The sequence below is a fragment of the Ochotona curzoniae genome, unplaced genomic scaffold, assembly GCF_017591425.1.
Source record: "Ochotona curzoniae isolate NIBS_2020 unplaced genomic scaffold, NIBS_Ocur_1.0 scaffold_2453, whole genome shotgun sequence".
In the NCBI taxonomy this organism is placed as follows: domain Eukaryota; kingdom Metazoa; phylum Chordata; class Mammalia; order Lagomorpha; family Ochotonidae; genus Ochotona; species Ochotona curzoniae.
The window spans coordinates 14,879,272-14,896,565 of NW_024467094.1; the positions used below are offsets into that span (position 1 = coordinate 14,879,272).

The window sequence follows — 17,294 nt, forward strand, 5'->3', positions numbered from 1 at the left end:
TACATCCCAACCGCCAAGGAGACCACACGGAATTGGAGTGCCTCCGGAGGCGGAGAACTCTGAGGTCACCCACCTCCATTTGGATCTACCACATGGGATGGAAGAAGCCCAAATCCTGCCTTGCAGGATCCAGGGACATCAGAACGACAACCAGGAGCACTGAGCGGTCCGCAGAAACAAAAAACTTCCTTCGGGACTAGGAGGAAGAGCTTTCTCTGGTTCTTGCCAGGTTCCGACTTGGGGTCCCCACCCTCTCTCATAATGACCATCAGGATCGCTCCAGAAACCCCCCAAAACAAACTAACAAATAAACTAGAATAGATAGAGAACAACAAGGAAAGCTTAGAAACAGACAGGAAACAGTCAGTGGGGATGCACTTATAACTCACTGGGTGGGACACAAAGATTAGTTACTCCTCACTAGGGTATTGAAGATTTCTCTGCACACCCCTCCTAAAACTGTTCACCTAAACTGTTCACATTTGTCTTGTTATAGAGTTAAGACTACCCGAAAAACAGCCAGGTTCTACAAAATCATGCTTCAACGCTCTAAACTGCTAAATAGTAAAATTGAAATAGACATGAGACAGCTGAATAGTAATCTATAGCCATTTTAAGGTATATAGAACCCAGTTGTATATAAAGTAATAATTGAAATGTCAATGTAGAAGTCACAGGATGTGGTTCAGAACTTGCATTTTTTTTTTTCTCTTTTAACATGCTGCTTACTCAATACCATGTCAACTAATGCTGGTACGTTATAAATTGTTACTGATGTAATGTCGGGGCTTTTAATTGATTGGGATGATACTCTGTCAGTTCTACCTTCAGACCAGAGACGGTCTCCTGAAGAAACTGTTGAACTTATCTGGACAATAAGATGCTGGACTCTATGCTTGGTAGATGCTTGCAAGGAAAGAATCTCAACTGAATTTGAACTGTGGTAATGCAACAAGGTGGAAGAATCGGGGGGGGGGGGCGGATTTGGGGAGTTGAGGGGGGAATCCCAGTGCCTATAAAACTGTGTCACATAATACAATGTAACCAATAAAAAAAAAATTATAAAATACACCCATACACATTTCAAGCTCTCTTAACAGAAACAAATGTAAGAACTTCCAAATAACTTCTCAGTGAAAACAAAAATATATTAAGTATTCATTAATCAGAAATTCTTGGCACCACTAGTGTTTTAAAAATTTGAGTTGCTGGGCCCGACGCGATGGCGCAAGTGGTTAAGGTCCTCGCCTTGCACGCCCGGGATCCCATATGGGCGCCAGTTCTAATCCGGCAGCCTTGCTTCCCTTCCAGCTCCCTGCCTGTGGCCCGGGAAGGCAGTCGAGGACGGCCCAAGGCTTTGGACCCTGCACCCACGTGGGAGACCTGGAAGAGGCTCCTGGCTTCGGATCAGCATAGTATGGGCCATTGCGCTCACTTGGGGAGTGAATCATCGGATGGAAGATCTTCCTCTCTGTCTCTCCTCTCTGTATATCTGCCTTTCCAATTAAAAAAAAAAAAATTTGAGTCATATTTGCCAATTGAGCTTCCCTAATTCGAAACCCAAAATACTGCAAAATATAAACTTCTGGTCAATAAGCACTGAATCAACTTTAAAGCAGTGTCCGCCTACTCCTGCAGTGTTACTCCATCGCCTTTTTACTTCTTAGTCTGCTTTAGTCAATCTTACAATGCAGGCAGATGAAAAACCAAACTTATTAACATATTTAAGAAACAGTAAACATATTGCTTTTTTCCCCAAGACTTTATTTCAAAAACTCAACAAAAATATATAATCAAGCATTTTACATAATGCATACATTCTTGGTATCTATAGGTAAGATAAATAACAGACCAAAACACACAGACTGCACTGTTTCTACTGGCAAATCACTAACACCAGAGCCTTCAGCAACTTAGAAAAATTCCATGGCCTTAAAATAACTGTCCCTTAGCAAAACACAAAATACTTAGTAACAGAGTAAATGAATTTTTCAAATTGACTAAAGTGTATAATACTTTATACAATAGGGGTAAAAAGCAAGCTGCTTTCCAAAACGTAGCCCACAGCAGTACTGGAAGTAGGGGAATGGGACCCCTTTTTGGTTCTCTCTCAACTACATTTGTTAACTCCTACCTCTCAGCTGCCATCCCTAATGGAAAAAATTCCTTTCCTACACAACAACGTCTGTCACGCACAGGTCAGCCAGACACCTAGCACCTATAATCATACACATTTTCTGTAAAGCAATACAATTTTCCTAACTCAGTATTTAAAAATCTAATTCACTGCTCCAAAATAAAAAACTCCTTTACAGTAAGCAAAGCTACGCACTGTGGCTCTGCTGAAGTACTGTATCCACAACCAGAACTAGAAATAAGAAAAGCCAGAGGCCATTCAACTCGCAGCAGCTTACATCTAAATATGTACATGTATGCATACAAGTTTTCACAGTTATACCTTTAAAAATTTACATATGATATGTTCAGAAATAGGTCCCTTATAAATAATATTTTAAACTCATCAAAATGCAGCACAAGAATGCACCAAAATAGATACTGAAGTAAAGCTTGAGGTTTGTGTAAAGTGTACTCTGCCAAGCCCTGGACCAAGGAAGGCAGAGTCTCTAACTCTGATAGGAAAGATACTCCAGAACTTTGGAAGGAATGGGCAGCTCCTGGACTTCGTGAGTGGACATCACTCTTCGGACTGACATGCGACACAAATGTTGAAGGCTAGGGACCTGTCTGGGAGTGGCCCAGAAATACACACTTCCATCCTGTGTCCTAAACAAAAGCAGAAAAAACATACAGTCAGCCACTCAAGCACATTTTATTCTAACATTCCTACAGCTCAAAAAACCTATCACAGAAACAGTGTTAGAGCTACAAACCCCACATTAACATCAAAAATTAACATTGTACCCTGTGACAAACTAACAGAAGTACAGGACAGAGGTATGAAGAGCACTCTGACTGACTGACCGGCAATGAACTGTTGGCCACTTTGTATAAAAGTCGCCTTAACTTGCTCCTTAAAGAAAAAACAACAAAGGTATTTACCCAGCAGCTAAAACACTGCCATCAGTAGAAAAGGCACAACAAAGACCATTGTTCAAAGGGGCAACTTGAACTGGATGATCTTCATCAATTCGCCAGAACCTCACCATTCTAGAAAACAAGCAAATTACTGGGTGAGTACTGAGCAACAACTTCATGGTAAAAGCAACTTTTGAAACTCATAAAGCATGTCACTGTGTTTGGAGTCATAAAATACATGCATCACTGTTCTAGTCAGCATACCTCACCCATGTACACACATTTCATCTTTTAATCTCAAAAGCAGCAAATACAATTTTTTTTAACTATTTATTTTACTTTAGAAATTTCCTCTGCATTGACTCTAAGACACTGCTTAGTAACATCTCTATGAGCTAAGAGCTAATTAAAAAGCTACCCAGTTTGCCTAAATCCTAACAAGGAACACAGGGAGAAGCAAGCAGTATTGTGAACTCACAAGGATTCTATCCAGTCAAATATTCCTCAAGATATACCAATGCCTCCAAAGATCCTGTCCAGAGAAAGAGACGTTCAAATCCCCATTAACTGTGGACAGGTTTTACGGCCTAAGAGCATTTCCATTGCACGGAAAGATGAAAGGAAATCTTTCAGACGTAATAAGCTATAATTCACACACTTACTTATCATCAGCAAGGCTTGCAACATGCAGTCCGTCATGACTAAAAGACACAGATCGTACCCATCGGTCATTTGCTCCTCCAGCAAATATTGGAGTGGGAGGGGGAAACAGGTGCCTGAGGTCAAATACATGTTTTCAGTGGACATGAATTATTCAAGAAACAAAACCACCCAAGTATAGCAAAACTGTCTCTGAAAAAGCTTTAAGGTAGTCTTAGTCAATGCAACTGAAAAAACACAACACAGGAGACATATTAAATTGAGTAAAATGACCTTAAGGAATTACCAACCCACTTCTCACAACATGGGGTTCTAGCTACTTTTCCCTGACCTCAAACTCTAAATCAAAGTATCACTTCTATAGTTACGTTAACTAGCAAAACCTGTATCAAAAAAGCCAAATTTGGTTTTAAGATTTGTTCTGAAGCTTTGCATTATTTAAATGTTTAAGTAGCAAAACTTTATAATCGAGAGACTAGTTTTAGGCTTCACGGTAGTGATATTATTCATATAACTTCTTAAAAGATACAGTGACAGCCAGAGGGGAATTACAGACTAAGATAATTCATGCTGAACTCACCCAAATTCCATCAGAATTTCTCCAATGTAAGGATCCCAGATATACACTCGAGTATCATAAGATGCCGTAGCCAGCAATGCTCCATCAGGAGAAAAGTCACAAGCTACAACATCATGGTAATGTCCTTCTAGTTTCCGTATCATAGTATATGTATCCATATTCCAAAGAAAAACCTGCAATAAAAAGGCAAAGGTTATAGCTTCATTCAAACACGCAGAGGACAAAATGACACATCTTTTAACTAAAACTGCTAAATTTAATTTAATTATACTGAATTAAGCATAATAAATGAGTAATTTAAAGAATATGCTCAGTGTCAGATTAACAATCAGTCTTTAAGTTAATTAAAGCAGACATGCAAATTCTATTTCAAATATTTTCGTTAAATGTTAATTTTAAAATAAGCCTAAACATAAAGGCAATGCAATTTAACCACAGTTATACTGAAATTCATTTATTTAAAAAACTAGTTAACCAAAATATACAGAAACAGGGTTAAGTACTACAAACCCCCTTTTCCTTTTATTTCCAGAAACTACAAAAATTTTTTTTAAATATACAGACAGAAAATATAAGGTTAACAAATTGTTACTCCACTGGTATCTCCCTTTGAGATTATCACTTGTTTACAATAGGCTTGGGTCACCAACGTGAGCCTAGGAAGAGAAACAGATACTGCAAGCACAGAGAATTTTCACAGCCAAATGAAACTGCTTTGGCAAATAATAAGGATGCTAAACTACATTACAAAATGAAAATGATATTACCACATTTCTGAGTCAAGATTTACAAATCTTATTTTCCCAAACTGACCACAATCATTACTCATTTCAAGTATAAAATAGTCAAACTACTGAAGATCACATTCAATTTTATATTCTAAAGATCAGTAGTCAGATTGCACAGAATCGCTCTAGTATGATTCTATTGTTTACTTAGGTCTATCGCATTAAATCTGAGCTCAGAGGTTTGCAATAATTCTAGAAAGACAACCTCTCCTCCTCCTGGAGTAAGTAAAAGTTGTTTTTGCTACATTTTTCACACAGACACAAGGTATTATTTCTAAAGGAAAGTAAGTATACATTTTTAAACTGGATCAAAGATTTACAGTAACTCTAGTATCTTAATTCCAAAAAATGTTACAGAGAAACCATTTGAAAGCCAATTACCTTACATTTTTGTTTTTCACTTAAAACTTCCAATGTCATCAAACTAGAAGATAAATTTACTTGAAGGAGCCAGTGAATTTCACTGTGGGGAAGATAATTTTTAAAAAGAAAAAAAGAAAGAAAGAAAAGCAGAAAGTGGACATCGACCAGCACCTGTACGTACAGTACACCTTGCAGCCGAATGCAAGGTTACTTCATCCTACGGTAAAGGTCGCCCCCAGCCCGGTAGCCAGAGATGCCACTCTTTCTGCCCAGCTAACACCATGTGCGCCTGTGTGCGAGTGGTGCCAGCATAACCTCAATCACACCAATATTGCTGCCACCACCTGTGACAGGGAAAGCAAGAAGCATATGGAAAACACACAGCCTAAAATAGCAATGTCAACATCTAGCTTTGTTCTTATTTTTTTAAAACACTAAACTGAATACCTTGTTCTAAACTTCCAACATTTGCAACTACCATTTTAACATATCTCTAAACAAAAGGCATTTTAACGAGCCTCCCACCCCTTATTAAGAAAGCGTACTGTGAACATCACATGTATTTGGACTTCAACCATTTCATAAGCATCAGAAACTATAGAGGCCCCTTTACCTGGACTAACTCAGAACTGGTAAACAAATTATAGAACTCATTGACAGCAAAACCCTCTCACGAGTCACTGTGCTAGTTGCCCATAAATATGCTACATTAACGGCATCAAAACCTCAATTATCATTCACTCTAGGATACACGAGTGTTATTCTTAATTCCTATTATTGAGTTTTTAAGTTACTTTTTTTCAGTTAAGTGTCCAGGATCAGCTGGGAATCAGAACTTTAAAAACAGCAAACTGGACCAAAAACATAGAACAGAAAAAATAATAATTAGCGAGAGAATGTTTTAACACATGAACTCTTTTGAAGCATATAAGCGCCCCTATAAATACAAAACCAAGCAATTTCTTCTGTATCCTAAAAAAACAAACCTAACATACCCCTCATTTTACAAATATTATTCCTAAGGAGCATCAAACTTCTCACTTCAAAATCAATATTCTTTAATTTTCTTCATGCAAATTCTCCCCATCATGAAACATTTAAGATATTCATGACACCGAGCACAGACTCAACAGGCTACTGACATTTAAAATGATTTTGCATACATTATTATAACCCAATTCACATCGAATGCATAAGAACTTGGACACATACTGCTTTACTGGCTCCAACTGAACACAGCATAGAAGAGTCAGGAGAAAATGCACAGCTGTACACCCAGTTCTGATGTCCCCTTAACACTTTCATCATGTTTCCTAAACAAAGAAGACACCTGTGTTATCATATTACAAATTCAGAACAGCCATAAATCACAGCATCACAAACTTTTACAGATGGAAGCCAGTTGCTTAATTCTCTAAAATTTAACCAGCATATAAATCATGCCTCAACACTGTGACATTATAACAGAGACAGCATGGTCCACTGGCCTAAACTATTTCACATCTTGTCCTTTAAGAAACAGTCTGTGCTCTTTCATCTACAAGAAAAAATTATTTTAGTTATACTCAATATACAAAAAATATACTCAATTTACAAAAAAGAACTGGAATACAGCAAGCTGAACTTTCTGAAAATGCCTTTTCACCCATTCTGATAACTGACACTCCACTCTACAGTTCTTGTGTATCATACCTACAGAACATACCTATGCTTATATCAGCAGTAATCTGATATGCAGCAGTTAACAAAGACTACAAGTGCAGAGGAATAAAATGGACATCTTGTGATGTGGTCGTTGTATAAGTTCCTATTTATATTCCTGCAGAATTGAGGTTTTTGTACTTTTTGCTTGTTGGAATATTGTTGCTAGTGATGCAGTAAGGTTGTAATTATAGAGTGGACTGAAATTGTTTTTGCAAAAATTAAATAAAAAAGAAAGGAGGGACATTGTGGGAAGTATGGATATCTTAGCTTTCTCTGGTTCTTGCCAGGTTCCGACTTGGGGTCCCCACCCTCTCTCGTAATGACAATCAGGATCGCTCGTGACCCCTCAAAACTAACAAATAAACAAAAAAACTAGAACAGAGAACAGCAAGGAAAGCTTAGAAACAGGCAGGAAGCAGTCAGCGGGGATGCACTTATAACTCACTGGGTGGGACACAAAGATTAGTTACTCCTCACTAGGGTATTGAAGATTTCTCTGCACACCCCTCCTAAAACTGTTCACCTAAACTGTTCACATTTGTCTTGTTAGAGTTATAGATTTGTACCTATGAACCACACTGAATCTATTTTTAAAAAGCTAAGGGTCTGGTGCAATGGCTTGATTGGCTAATCCTGCCCTTCAGGCATCAGGATCCCATATGGGTGCTGGTTCATGTCCCAGCTGCTCTACTTCCCATCCAGCTCCCTGCTTGTGGCCTGGGAAAGCAGTGGAGAACGGCCCAAAGCCTTGGGACCCTGCACCCATGTAGGAGGCCCTAAAGAGGCTCCTGGTTCCTGGCTTTAGATTGGCTCAGCTCTCGACATTGCAGCCATTTGGGAGTGAACCCCTCGATGGAAGATCTTTCTCTCTTGTTTCTCCTCTCAGTACATCTGCCTTTCTAATAAAAACAAATCTTAAAAAAAATTTTTTTTAAATTAAAACTAAGACACAAATACTTTTACAACCTAGGAACAAAAGACATACCATCATCTTTCAGGTCCCACACTCTGAGAGTTTTGTCTCTTGAAGCTGACACTAAGATTAAGCTCCCATCTGGAGCAAAAGTTAAATCTCTGACCACTTCAGTATGATCAACCAAGTTAAGGAGGAGTTTTCCTAAAAGACGGAAAGAGAGTAGTATTAATATTTTGTATCAGTTCTCACTTTTGAAAAATAAGCCGACTCATTTTTTAAAAAGTAGTTCCTTAGCTTACCAAATAGATTATGACAGGTATATTACTAATGCTATTCTTATTATTTTAAAGATTCACTAAGTTTAACAGAAAAAATAGACATGAGCTTCTGAAATCCAACAAGTTCCCAGATTAAGTTAATTTAGTGTCAAGAAAAGCCCTGGGGCTGGCATTGTGGTGTAACAGGTAAAGCCGTAGCCTGTGAGGGTATCCCTACAGGCACAGCCTGGAAGAAGCAGTGAAAGACAAGGCCTTGGGTCCCTACACCCACATGGGAGATCCCAAAGATCCTGATTCCTGGCTTCAGCCTCGCCCAGCACTGGCTGCTGTGGCCATCGAAAAAAATGAACTAGCAGGTGGAAGATCTGTCTCTTCCTCTCTACAACTTCCAAATAAACAAAAAATTTCTAAATTAAAAAACCTCTATGCTCTTTTTCACATCTTTGGATTTAAAAGCATAAAACTGAATTATTCTTGCTTGCATTTCCTTGGCCTTGAGTTATTAATGGACTGTTCAACTCCCAAGGTGAAGAGTGACCAAGCAGCATGGATTATACTGTTTTCCTAAATTAAAACCATGACACTATTCCAGACAATCAGAAAAACACACTAACAGCACTGACTTCAGTGAGTTACAATGCTCAAATACATTTCAAGGTCTATCAACAGGGCCCTGCAGGGTAAAATAATCAAGTTTTCTTTTAAATCCTTACCTGTATATACATCCCATATCTTGATACGTCCATTGCTTAACCCTGTAGCAAGGAGTAGTTGATCCTGCCCAAATCTGAACCGATGCCATTCTATATTTACACAGCGACTCTGTTTTTCTGGAACTGAAGACCCAAAAGCAAGACTCCAGACTATATCTCCACAGTCTATAATATGCTCACGAGGCTTGTTTTTCTGACCACCATCACTATTTTGTCTTGACAATCTTAGACTGCTTGGATTGGTAACATTCTTGGTGCCATGCAGAAGACTAGGTGGATTTAAAGAAAATTATTATTCACTCTGGAAATTGGACATTCAAACTATTAAAATAACTTCAGCATGGTTATACTGATAATGAGTAACAAAAGTCTACAGCTGTGAAGGGTAAAAAGCTGCTATGAACTAAAAGGTAATAACTGAAAATGCAGACTGTTAACAGAAATCCTACAATAACTGAGGAAAAGCTCAATAAAGCAATTTATAGTTTGCTTCCCAGATATTCCTTAAAACTATTCTATCAACCAGAACTCTGTGACCTCAAAGAAAAAGTATAATCCAGCAAAGGGGAGAAGGGGGGAAAGCTAATAATAATCAGTTTCTCAGACTTTCTAGACCTTAAGTAATATTTAACAAGGACATTAACAACATACCCACGAAGGTGTAGCAGACACAAACAGCAGGAAAGACTTAGAAAAAGTTTTCAACAAAGCCTTCAACTCAACTTCCAGATAATTACATTGCCTAATCACCACTGTTAACAGTAAAACGGGAATCCACAAAGAAGCATCTACTCTGGCACAGCGTGAGATCCATATCATGAAATACACACACACACACACACACACACACACACACACACACACACACACACACACACACACACACACACACACACACACACACACACCCAGGCACACTTTGCCTTTCAACGCATGAAAAATCCTAGACACATAGCCAAAAGTGAAAGCCAGCTAATTCTTCACAAATACTTTCCAATAAACAATTCAGCTTATGATTAAACAGTTAAAACATAGTTTACAAATCAAAACCTTTATCAAAATTGTTACCCCACAGAGTTGTGACTTCCACAAAGAATACAATCAACTCCCCACCCCCCCACATACAACTTACAAGTTCTTCAGGCACTGGGACCAAGGAACAAGCTTTACTGTACGATGTCCTTGTGACCAAGCAAAGTACGAACCATCTGGAGCAAAAGCAACAGTCCAATTCTCACCACCACATTTCTTGTCAAAAGGAGCTGCTGGAGCTAAAAGTTCGCCTATAGTACGTGATCTCACTAAAAGGAAGCACAGAAGTACAGAGTATCAGCTATAACCAAAAAGGAACGAGACTGCTTTGAGATTCACAGAATTATTTTCCTTTACCTATACAAATAAGGTCTACTGAAAACTTCTTTCCAGTATCTAAAACTTGGATGGGAATCACACAGCCTGACAAGACAACCTCAGGTGGAACTCAAAATTCAATGAAATGGGCCTGGCGTGATAGCGCAGCTATTAAAGTCCTTGCCTTGAATACACCAGGATCCCAAATGGGCGCCAGTTCTAATCCTGGCACCTCTACTTCCCATTCAGCTCCCTGCTTGTGGCCTGGGAAAGCAGTCGAGGACGGCCCAAAGCCTTGGGACCCTGCACTCGTGTGGAGACCTGGAAGAGGCGCCTGGCTTCGGATTAACTCAGCTCCAGCCATTGCAGCCACTTGGGGAGTGAACCATCAGACAGAAGATCTTCCTCTCTGTGTATCTGCCTTTCCAATAGAAATGAATAAATCTTTAAAAAAAATTCAATGAACTGTCTAGCAGACTTTGGATATTACACATTTTCAAATGGTCCTCAGCAGAAAAAGGTTTCCCACCTCTGACTGAAAGGAGGTATATAGGCCTGGCGCAATGGCGCAGTGGTTAAGGTCCTCGCCTTGCACACGCCGGAATCCCATATGGGCGCCAGTTCTAATCCCGGCAGCCCCGCTTCCCATCCAGCTCCCTGCCTGTGGCCCGGGAAAGCAGTCGAGGACGGCCCAAGGCTTTGGGACCCTGCACCCGTGTGGGAGACCCGGAAGAGGCTCCTGGCTTCGGATCGGCATAGCATCGGCCCGTTGCGCTCACTTGGGGAGTGAATCATCGGATGGAAGATCTTCCTCTCTGTCTCTCCTCTCTGTATATCTGCCTTTCCAATAAAAATAAAATAAATCTTTAAAAAAAAAAAAAAGAAAGGAGGTATATAACTGGTGTGAAGAACTTAATGAGATCTTTTCAATGAGTATTTACTTGCACCTACTTGAAATGCAGAAACAGACCTTCCATCCTCTGGCTCACTCCCCACACAGCACTAAAGTCAGGATCCAAAATTACCTCCAGGTGTCCTATGTGGATGGAAGGGACCTACGAACTTGAACCATCATCTGCTGCCTCCCATGTGCATTAGCATAAAAGCTGGATTGGAAGCTAAGAAGCCAGAACTCAAACTTGCATTCTGTTACGGGCTATAAGTGCCCTTATGGCAACTTAACCTACTACATCACCAACACTATCTTGATCTGGCTTTGGCTTCAAACTTTGCTAATTTTTTTTCATTTAATATCAGTTTAGCTTCCCTAATATTTATCTTATTATCTGTTGTCTGGTCAGCGCTAGAAAGCAGGGGGCCCCACACAGCAACAGAGCAAGTTAACATCATCCAATATGAGCCACGGTTAGAGTCCTAGTTGCTCCATTTCTGCTAGATACTAATAGCTCGCTGATACTATGTAGTTATTTGGGGAGCGAAGTCAGAAAGCTCTGCTGGGAACAGCACAGAGGCCCAACTAGCTAATCCTTCACCCTGCACTGCCTGCATCCCAGTTCTAGTCCGGACTGCTCCACCTCCTACCCAGTTCCCTGCTTAAGCCAAGGAAAGCAGCAGAGAACGGCTCCCTTGGATCTCTGGTCCCACGTGGAACACCCGGGACAGACTCCTGGCTCCAAGCTTCCAATCAGCTCAGCTCTGGCTGTTGCAGCTAACTGGGAAATGAACTGGTGGATGGAGCACCTCTCTGCGTAATCTGCCTTTCAAAACAAAAATATTTAAAAACAAGCAAAGTTCTCTGTAACTTTCAAGTAAAACACCTACAGTACATGTTATTTGGGATTTTTTTTTTGGTTAAACTCTATGAAAACTTTAACATATTCTATGTACTCTAGTTAAAATAAGATCCATGTATTTAATCAGATACAGATACAGATACAGCAGATACAACTGTATACACACAAACTCCAAATGTAGTCCTTCAGTGACACTTTCAGTCTGCACATACTCTTATCAACAGCAGTATAGCACCTAGCACACAACAGGTGCTCAGTAAATATTTACTGAACAAACATGAACGCATATGTATAAACTCCCCTAGTTCTGAGACTAGCCTCAGTCACACAGACATGCAACCAGCACTATGTCTAGACTCTAAATCTGCAACTTGCAGCCAAATCTCTTCCTGTGACATTGGTTTCTGTTTAATCATACATACTTTCAGGGAGAAAGACAAAATTCATTGGGGCAACATTATCTGAAAAGAAGAAAGTCCCTGACAAACTGAAAACACCAAATTTCCCACAGAAGATGCCTTCTGAAAAGCCCACAGTTCAAGGTCACTTGGTATTTCTTTTTTATTTACCCACAATCATGAGGCTCCTAAATTAACCTAAAAACTAGTTCCAACAACAAAAATTATGAAAATAATAAATTTATTCTGAAACATTTGGAAATTAAAAGAAACTGGGCCATTATAAAACCTGCCAAGTAAACACACCGCATGCTGACAAGAATTTTTACTAAAAATTACCTTGAAACCTACACTAGCTGACTAACAAACGTACCCAATTATTTCTACACTAATCAAACGATTTGAGCCTTTTAAAATGCTAACTCATAATAGTACAGTATAGTATAAACCCGGCAAAAGGTTTACAATAAAGCACATTTAAAAATGTTTCCTAAGCTTTACTACATTCTCCGCAGCAATGTCCTTGCCCAAGGAGTACCCTGCCTGCCTCAGGAGGGCCACTCGGAGACAGAGCCACACAGCGCTGCATCTGAGTCAGCGCAGCAACCAACCAAACCAGACGGAGCTCCTTCCTCACCTTCCTTCCTGGCATTTCCTAACCAGAAAGGGAGGACGTGCGGCAGGGCAGGCCTGTGAGACGGCAGAGGATCCTGTGATCCCTTGCTGGAACCCTGCCCTTACTTTACTATGGAGACAAGAAGCCAAACTTGGCCAGATTACAACTAATACCCAAGAAAAGGCAGAAAGTTAAGTCCTATTCACATCTACACAGTGAAATATTTCATCAATAATATTTCTCTTTAAAATTTGTAAACTAATAGAAGCTACCTATTTAGTGCCTGGCTCTACCTTATGCAGGTATTCTAAAAAGTTCCACCCAGCCCTTCTGAAAGAAGTCAAAATGGGTTAACGCACTGCAGTAAAATCCAGACTAAATTGAAGGCATCACCTAGCAACACCGGGGTGTGGACCACGGAGAACCTCCACAGGACTAATTCCGTCCCACTTCAAAACATAATAGTCCTGTAAAAATATTTTTTATTATAGCTTTAAAAGCTACTACAGCGTGGCTGAAGCTCCCTCCTAAGGAGCCATAAGTGGAAGAATCCAGGAGGCCAAAACAGCTCCAGAGGCCAGGAGTCCATCCACTGGCGGCCGCCCGGGCTGCGGCCCTCCTGCAACCTGCGCGCATTCGGTCCAGCGGCCAGGGCCAGCGCACACCGCCGGATGCCGCGCCCCGCAGTCCGCTCCCCCCTGTGTGTCCGAGAGATAATCCTGAACGCGTCTCCTCCCTTGCACCGCTGCCTTCCTTTTCTAAAAGTGCGCCTTTTCCGGCCTGCCGCCGCCTCTCCCCAGTTCTCAGCCATCTCTTGCTCGCCAACACACACGTCCACTTCGTGCCGGCTCCCCGGGACTCGCCAGGGAGACCCTCCCTGGGCGTGACCAGCCGCGGCGCGCCGGACGCCCCCCGCTCGGGGCGCGGACCCGGGGGAGCCTCCGCCACGTCCCCGCCGGTCCCCGGACGCAGACCCCGGGCAACCCCCGCGCCATCCCCGCCGGTCCTCGGGGCTCCCGTCGGCTTTTCCCGCCCCAGGTCCGGACGCAGACCCCGGGCAACCCCCGCCACGTCCCCACCGGTCCTCGGGGATCCCATCAGCTCTTCCCGCCCCAGCCCCGGACGCAGACCCCGGGCAGCCCCCGCGCCATCCCCGCCGGTCCTCGGGGCTCCCGTCGGCTTTTCCCGCCCCAGGTCCGGACGCAGACCCCGGGCAACCCCCGCCACGTCCCCACCGGTCCTCGGGGATCCCATCAGCTCTTCCCGCCCCAGCCCCGGACGCAGACCCCGGGCAGCCCCCGCGCCATCCCCGCCGGTCACGCTCGGGCCTCGGGGCTCCCGTCGGCTCTTCCCGCAGTTTCCCCCAGCGTACTTGTCCCGCCATCCCATTCCTCACCGATCTTTTTCTCGTTGACCCTCGGGGAAAAGCTGGCCATCTATGGGGTGCCGTCTGATTCCGGGGAACACGAGGCGGACGCAACTAACAGGAGGGAACGGCGAGCGCCTGAGGGGCGTGACGCGGTCTCGGTCCCTCCCGGGGCCGGGGGCGGAAGGGACGGATGGGGTGGCCTCTGCTTGGCTACCCCCGGGACGGGTACGGAGGGCTCCGGACCAAACCCCGGAGACAATCACAGACAATAGACCCTGGGCGCTGCTTCCCGCCTACAGGTCCCACACGGTAGAGATCCACCGACCGACGGCTAACGCGGCAATGCAGACAAAATGGCGGGCGGCGCGGGGGGATATCGGCGCGGCAGGGGCGGAGCCAGTGCGTCACGGAGCCGGCCCCGCCCCTCGACGCACAAGACGTACCGGCCGGTGCTGAGCGCGCGCGGGCGCGTCGGGGGCCGGGTGGGAGCGGCCGGGATGGCGGCGAGGAGTGCGAGGCGCTGGCAGCCTTCCGAGGTGCCGCCTTCCTTCCCCTGGCCGCCTTCCAAAGGGGTGCCTTCCTTACAGGGGCCGTCTTCCGAGGAGCGCCTTCCGAGGGGACTGCGGCCTGGCTGCCGCCGTCTCCCCACCGCCCCCCATCCGACGGCTCCTCGGGGCCGGCCAGGATGCCCGAGGTTGACGAGCCTTGGAAAAAAGGCTAACAGCCGAACCAGAACCACACACAAAAAAGATAATCTACGACTTTTCACGGCGTTGGAGGGGCTTGGGGGCTGCACCGAGGGCAGAGACCAGAGGGACGTGAGCGCCGCCGTTACAGCAGCCGGCTTGGCCTCCGGAAGGGCGTGGGTGACAGGGAGGCGGACCGCGTCCTGGGGGCCTCCCTGGTCCCCTGCTGGCAGCCCGGGGCTGTGCTTGGGGCGGTGGTCCGCGCGCGTTCCAGGGGGTGGGCTCGGCCGTGGCCCGGGCCGGGTGCCATGGCGGTTCCCGCGCACACGTGGCACGTTTGCGTCTTAAGGAGCGCTGGTGTGCACGGAGTGCTACTCCAAAAGGGGGCAGATAAGCCTGGGAATTTCAAATATGCGGCCTAAACCCAAGGGAGAGGTCTCGGATGACAGGATGACATCATGTGAGGTAGGGCGCGTCTCCATCTTGCCCTCCGCCTGGGTGTGTGAGACGCTTGAAACAGTGAAGTGGATCCCTTTGTTTTTCACCTGCATCAAGGGTTATGCTCAACAGATTTGTCAAGGAATGACTGCGCCAGGCACTGGCTGCTGAATATTTAGAACAACAAAAATGTGAATGCTATTCCGTATCTCACATTCCAGCGTCAGTCCTAGTTCTTTCACCCAATTGTTTACATTCTGTTGGTTTACACTGTAGCAGAACTCAACAAACCACACCTTGTGATATTCCATTGGTGGCTTTTCCACACAATTCCTGCTCTGGTTTTTTCCTGCCACCCATCATACTTCCCGCTCATTTTCCTTAGCTGATAGTGGGATGAAAATAATTCTGGGATTTGCATGCTCATTCATGACAGTGTCTAGTATTTATCAGATCCATGTGACGTGCTAAACCCTGTAAGGGTTTTTGTGGCTTTACTGCATTCAGTGCTCTCAATGGTTTGTGTAGCGTACTGATCTGAGCCACATTCCCCAGGCAGCACCAGCAGAACACGCAAGAAGACTGGGCTGGGTTTGAACCAGTTCTGGTGCTACCTGGCTTCCCACAAATACACCTACCTTGAAGAGTACATATTTGCCTGGCATTTCATATCTGAGTTTGTTGGTTTAGTATTATATCTGAATGAACCTGTGATTCCCAGCGTGCCCTGCAAATACTGAGTTTCTGCTGAGTTCTGTCCTTGGCCCTTCTTCTCCTTTTCTCCCTTGCCTTCCCTTGGTCAGGGCCATCTCTCTAACTACCAGCTCAGCTCTCAGGTCCAGACCTGACTTCTTGCTTGAACTTCAGCTGTGCATATTCAAACACCTGCAATAAAACTGAGCAGTGTCAAGTTGCACCTGTCAGCACGGGAACACCTGGCCTCTCCCATGCCTGCCTAGCCCTTTCTGGCCCTGGTGCCAAGGGTTGATTCTGCCAAGCCTGAGTTGGGGAATGTTTCAGACACCCCCATTTCCAACCCCTCCTCAAGTCCCCCTGGTGTTTTCTCAACTGTCCTTATCATTGTTAAAGATCCTGGTACCTCATTCCCACATCTGAAAAACAGCCATAGACATTTGGGGTATTTGCTTCCAGTCTAAATTATTGGCTAGTTCCATCACATCCTTGGACAAAATCATTAACCTCCTTGTGCCTCAATCTTATCCATAACATAAGGATAGTGATAAAACCTGTGTCATGTTCTTGAATATTCTAACTGGATTTACAACAGGGCCTGACAGCAATATAGTCATTAGATGCAATATTGTTGTAACAGCAAACTTCAACAATCAAGATTTCAAAAATGGGTTGGTGAACAGCCATAAACACACACACACATACACACTCACACATGCATACTCTGGAAAACGTTAAAAACAAAGCTGACTCAACCACTAAAAATTCTCTTTTAATCTCATTTTTAAAATATTTTATCTTTTTGATAGATCAGTTTTTACTTGATAGGCAGAGTTATGGAGATAGGAGAGACAGAGATAGATCTTGCATCCACTGACTGGTTCACTCCCTTTGGGAGTGACCACAATAACCAGAGCTAGGCCAGTCTGAAGCCAGGATCCAGGAGCTGCTT

The 17,294-nt window shown here is 43.7% G+C and overlaps 1 protein-coding gene across 5 annotated transcripts; it reads right to left on the bottom strand.

Annotated features, from left to right (window-relative positions):
* Positions 1-1,755: 1,755 nt before the first annotated feature.
* Positions 1,756-14,863, bottom strand: WSB1 (WD repeat and SOCS box containing 1). Of its 5 annotated transcripts, XM_041001676.1 has the most exons (9): positions 14,553-14,863; positions 10,171-10,339; positions 9,039-9,307; positions 8,117-8,248; positions 6,640-6,740; positions 4,277-4,449; positions 3,699-3,812; positions 3,061-3,168; positions 1,756-2,784 (listed from the first exon to the last, which is right to left on the bottom strand). In XM_041001676.1, the coding sequence occupies exons 1-9, from the start codon at positions 14,590-14,592 to the stop codon at positions 2,625-2,627; spliced, it is 1,266 nt and encodes a 421-aa protein (XP_040857610.1). In that variant the 5' UTR covers positions 14,593-14,863; the 3' UTR covers positions 1,756-2,624. The 5 variants fall into 5 exon arrangements, with proteins under 5 accessions (XP_040857610.1, XP_040857611.1, XP_040857612.1 ...); XM_041001677.1 differs by lacking the exon at positions 3,699-3,812; XM_041001678.1 differs by lacking the exons at positions 9,039-9,307; positions 10,171-10,339.
* Positions 14,864-17,294: the final 2,431 nt, after the last annotated feature.